Source organism: Lolium perenne, chromosome 3 (genome assembly GCF_019359855.2).
Source record: "Lolium perenne isolate Kyuss_39 chromosome 3, Kyuss_2.0, whole genome shotgun sequence".
In the NCBI taxonomy this organism is placed as follows: domain Eukaryota; kingdom Viridiplantae; phylum Streptophyta; class Magnoliopsida; order Poales; family Poaceae; genus Lolium; species Lolium perenne.
The window spans coordinates 218,831,589-218,836,490 of NC_067246.2; the positions used below are offsets into that span (position 1 = coordinate 218,831,589).

At 44.1% G+C, this 4,902-nt stretch overlaps 1 protein-coding gene across 1 annotated transcript; it reads left to right on the top strand.

The window, feature by feature from the left end:
• Positions 1 to 252: 252 nt before the first annotated feature.
• LOC127323989 (ATP synthase subunit beta, mitochondrial) lies at positions 253 to 4,686 on the top strand. Its single transcript, XM_051352096.1, has 9 exons — positions 253 to 851; positions 1,595 to 1,670; positions 1,752 to 1,840; positions 1,970 to 2,087; positions 2,173 to 2,276; positions 2,360 to 2,518; positions 2,718 to 2,942; positions 3,029 to 3,340; positions 4,309 to 4,686. The coding sequence occupies exons 1-9, from the start codon at positions 375 to 377 to the stop codon at positions 4,420 to 4,422; spliced, it is 1,674 nt and encodes a 557-aa protein (XP_051208056.1). The 5' UTR covers positions 253 to 374; the 3' UTR covers positions 4,423 to 4,686.
• Positions 4,687 to 4,902: the final 216 nt, after the last annotated feature.

Genomic DNA, 4,902 nt, shown 5'->3' on the forward strand with positions numbered 1-4,902 from the left:
ATGATACACCAGCAAACCGTTCTATTCCCTCCGTCTCACCAAAAGTGTCACAAATTTGTTAAAATGTAGATATCACCAAAAGTGTCACATATAAATTTTGATAAAATTGAAACACTTGAGACGGAGGGAGTAGCAAGGGACACATCAGCAAGCAGGCTCCACTAATCTGGGTCTACACAGGACCAAGTCCATCCGCGAATCCCTCCTGCTCCACCCTCCCCCGCCTCTCCTAATTCTGCACCCTCACCACGCCCGATCCCCAAACCCCTACCACCCTTTCCCGTACTGCGGAGCCGCCACTCCCCACCACCCCGCGCAGCGCTCCATTTCGCAAAACCTAGATCCAAATCCCCGCCGCCGGCGGCCTGCCCGTCATGGCCATGGCGTCTCGCCGGGCCATCTCGTCCGCGCTCCGCACCGCCCACCGCATCCGCGCCGCCTCCCCGTCGCCGTGCCCCCGCGCGCCGCTCCCGCTCCATCGCCCCTCCCCCGCCGGCTTCCTGCTCAACCGCGCCGCCGCCTACGCGTCCTCCGCCGCGGCGCAGGCCGCTCCCGCCACGCCGCCCCCCACCTCCGGTAAGACCACCACCGGCAGCAAGATCACCGACGAGTTCACCGGCGCCGGCGCGGTGGGCCAGGTCTGCCAGGTGATTGGCGCCGTGGTGGACGTGCGGTTCGACGAGGGCCTCCCCCCGATCCTCACGGCGCTCGAGGTGCTCGACAACAGCATCCGCCTCGTGCTCGAGGTGGCGCAGCATCTCGGGGAGAACGTGGTTCGCACCATCGCTATGGACGGGACGGAAGGCCTTGTCCGCGGCCAGCGCGTTCTCAACACCGGCTCTCCCATCACTGTAATGCCGCCGCTCCTGTTCCTTAATCTCGATCATGTTTACGATGTTTCATTTGGATCTAATTATTACCTGATGAAATGGCCAATCGCTGGGTGTTGAATTTCGTTTGTATATGTTGGGATCTGTGTATTGACAGGGGAATCTTTACTTGCTAAATCCATTACTGTAGTTCGTGAATAGATTGACACGATACCAATTTAGTGCCCTTCATTGGTAAGGGGACAAATGCTAAGTAAAGCCATGGTTGTAGTTTACGGATGGCCACAACATACTGATTCGTCGCTGATCATCATTAGTAAGGAGACAAATGCAAAATGCTGACTCTGCACATCATGCCTGTCATTATATTGCCATCTTTGACATTATTTTTTGTAAACTCGTATTTTAGTCTATTCTTATCACCTGAAGCGGAAATTATTTATTATTAGATAGTTACGTTACTGGTTCCCACTAAGTACAAATTGGCAGGTCCAGAGAACCAAACATTTCCCAAAATTATAATATTGTGCTGCAGAGTGACCTTATGAAAATGACATCAGTAAAACATGGAAATTGATTTTCATAATATTTTATTATGTTAGTTTCAAATCACATTTTGCCAGAATTTTTCTTGTTCAAAGTGTTACATTAAGGACTATGTCAATCTCCTAACTATACTTATATGGTAAACTGGAAGGAGTATCAGTATCCCTGATAATATTTTTTCGCTTTTACTGATGCGTTTTTCATGTGCACTTTTGTAGGTCCCTGTTGGTAGGGCCACTCTTGGGCGTATTATCAATGTTATTGGTGAGCCGATCGATCATAAGGGAGATATAAGTAAGTCTGTTGAACATAAATATTACATAACTCGAATCAATACTCGTTTATGGATTTAACTTACTCATTACTCTACTGCAGAGACAAACCATTACCTACCTATCCATCGTGAAGCCCCCGCTTTCGTCGAGCAAGCTACTGAGCAACAAATCCTTGTTACTGGAATTAAGGTGCCCTTCTTAAGTGTTTTTCCTAACACTCAAGACATTTGATTAGTTAGGAATCTTTAAATTTGGCTAGTGTCCTTCCTATCTTTGCAAATATTTTGTCTAATGATGCAATTATTTTACTCTCACTAGGTTGTCGATCTACTTGCACCCTATCAAAGAGGTGGTAAAATTGGTCTCTTCGGTGGTGCAGGTGTGGGCAAAACTGTCCTTATTATGGAATTGATCAACAACGTTGCCAAGGCTCATGGTTAGTATCGTTACAGAGCTTGATGGTCATGCAAAGGTGTTTGGTGTGCTTTCTTTGGCTTATTTTTTTCTATTGTTTATTCAAGGTGGTTTCTCCGTCTTTGCTGGTGTCGGAGAACGTACTCGTGAGGGTAATGACTTGTACAGGGAAATGATTGAGAGTGGTGTTATTAAGCTTGATGACAAGCAGGTAAGTGATACATGCATTTCCAATATTTAATTGCAATTCCTATGTTTTGGTGAATTTCCCTTACATGGCAGTTTTTGCTGCAGAATGAGAGCAAGTGTGCTCTTGTCTACGGGCAAATGAATGAGCCCCCTGGTGCCCGTGCTCGTGTTGGACTCACTGGTTTGACTGTTGCTGAGCATTTCCGTGATGCCGAAGGACAGGATGTGCTTCTCTTCATTGATAACATTTTCCGTTTCACTCAGGTAATCTCAAAAGTTCACACCCTTATGCGATTTCATGTCTGGCATTTAACAGCAATGATAGCTTTGGTAGCTGTTGCACAATTGACAATGGCCAAATATATGTTGAGCTTTCTGCTGTAATTGTATTCTATTCAGCAGAAACTTTTGATATTGTATAATATATGCCTAAAAACCTGTACGTCTGATTCTTCTATTTCAGGCAAACTCTGAGGTGTCTGCTCTGCTTGGACGTATTCCATCTGCTGTGGGATACCAACCAACCCTTGCTACTGATCTGGGAGGACTACAGGAGCGGATTACCACCACAAAGAAGGGTTCTATTACATCCGTGCAAGCTATTTATGTACCCGCTGATGACTTGACAGATCCTGCCCCTGCAACTACTTTTGCCCATCTTGATGCAACTACTGTGCTCTCACGACAGGTATGCACACCTAATATCTAGGTATAGTTTGAATCGATTGAAATTTGGTTGTTATGGATTTGACTTGGTTTGTGCTGTATGGGCAGATCTCTGAGCTCGGTATTTATCCTGCTGTTGATCCTTTGGACTCCACATCCAGAATGTTGTCTCCCCATGTTCTTGGTGTGGAGCACTACAACACTGCCCGTGGTGTTCAGAAGGTTCTTCAGAATTACAAGAATCTTCAAGATATTATTGCCATTTTGGGAATGGATGAGCTCAGTGAGGATGACAAGTTAACAGTCGCTCGCGCTAGGAAAATTCAGCGGTTCCTTAGCCAGCCTTTCCATGTTGCTGAAGTTTTCACAGGTGCACCTGGAAAGTATGTTGAGCTTAAGGAGGGTGTTCAAAGTTTCCAGGTAATTAGCCCCCCCTCCCTTCTTTCCCCCTCTTTTCCAGTTGGTTTACTGCATTTGTGTTTCTTCCAAAATTATAGTACCTCTGTCCATCAAAGGACGTCGCAAGTTTGTCTAAATTTAGATGTATCTAGACACTTTAGTGCATAGATACATCCGAATTTAGACAAAACTCTGGCATCTTTTTATGGTCGGAGGGAGTAGTTGTTTGCTCCAAGTACTTATATATGGTCAAGTTCCACATCAGTTTAAGTAGTTTTTCCACTGTTGTGGACTTGGGGTTAGGTAGCAGTGACATGAATTCTTAAGATATTCTAGTTTCTCTAGATATCTGCTTATGCTATTTGTTTTTGTTGTCATGATTGTTCGCTTGTGACAAAACGGGCACACACACACTGCACATGATGCCTCGTATCTGTGTTTCATGATTTTGTTATACCCCAAAATGCATTTATAGCTAAGAATGTTGCTTTGTGGAAAGTTTGATTTGTGGATTTTTTTGTTGGAAATGTGGCTGCAAATGTAGTTGATAGGTTTTCTGTCCGGTACATTTACTGGTTCTAGTTTAAGATAGCCATCAGAAATAACTATGTTTGTATGTTTATTAAACTTCAGAAGTGCTATGTTTATAGAAGTGGTTTTTGTTTCCCTCTTTTGACCACCTTCTACTTAAAAATATTTTCATCAATTTGATTATGCACCTACTACTACCGCACTGGTGGATGTTTAGCAGTATCCAATACATTGGTTTGAACAATGTATGCTTTGCTCTGTTTGCTGGTGGATGTTTAGCAGTATCCAATACATTGTTTTGAAACAATGTATGCTTTGCTCTGTTCGCTTCTTGTGGCGCATCTTGCAATATGCAGCAATATTTTGTCAATTCCCTCTTTTTTGGTCTGCATCTTGCAACATCCATGTATGTCTATTACTATCGTTGACCCAATATGAATCTTCTTGACATGTCACAGGGTGTGCTGGATGGGAAATACGATGACCTTTCAGAGCAGGCCTTCTATATGGTTGGAGGAATAGAGGAGGTCATTGCCAAGGCAGAGAAGATTGCGAAGGAGAATGCTTCATAATGAGCAACTCACAGTTTTAACCTTTTTTGTGGTCAACCTGTTGTGCCTTTAATTATCCGTTAGCCAGGATATGTATTTACAGGCAGGAGGCCCTGCTGATGGATATCTTTTTTCGTCTACACACTTTTCCGAATAAGGATTTGCAGTGGCCTATTTGTTTGGCTGTCTGCCCTTCAAGGAAGAATTTAGTTCTCTTTTTGTGTGACCCATGAACGGCGTCTTGTTGCTTGTCGCTGAAAAAGAAACTGAAATGTTTGTCTATCATACTGGATCTCTTCTCTATGCGTCCTATATGTTTGGAGGGTTCCTATCGCAAACCTATGCTTACTAATCTAGTTCTGACTCCTATTTACACTCCATGCTCAGGGATTACGAAAAGTTAATGGCCCAAAGTAAAGTGCCCCAGCGAAATTAAAATTAAATTTATAAGTTTCTATGTGGGCCTTGTCAATGATACGACCTGCAAGCATGAAAAATGCA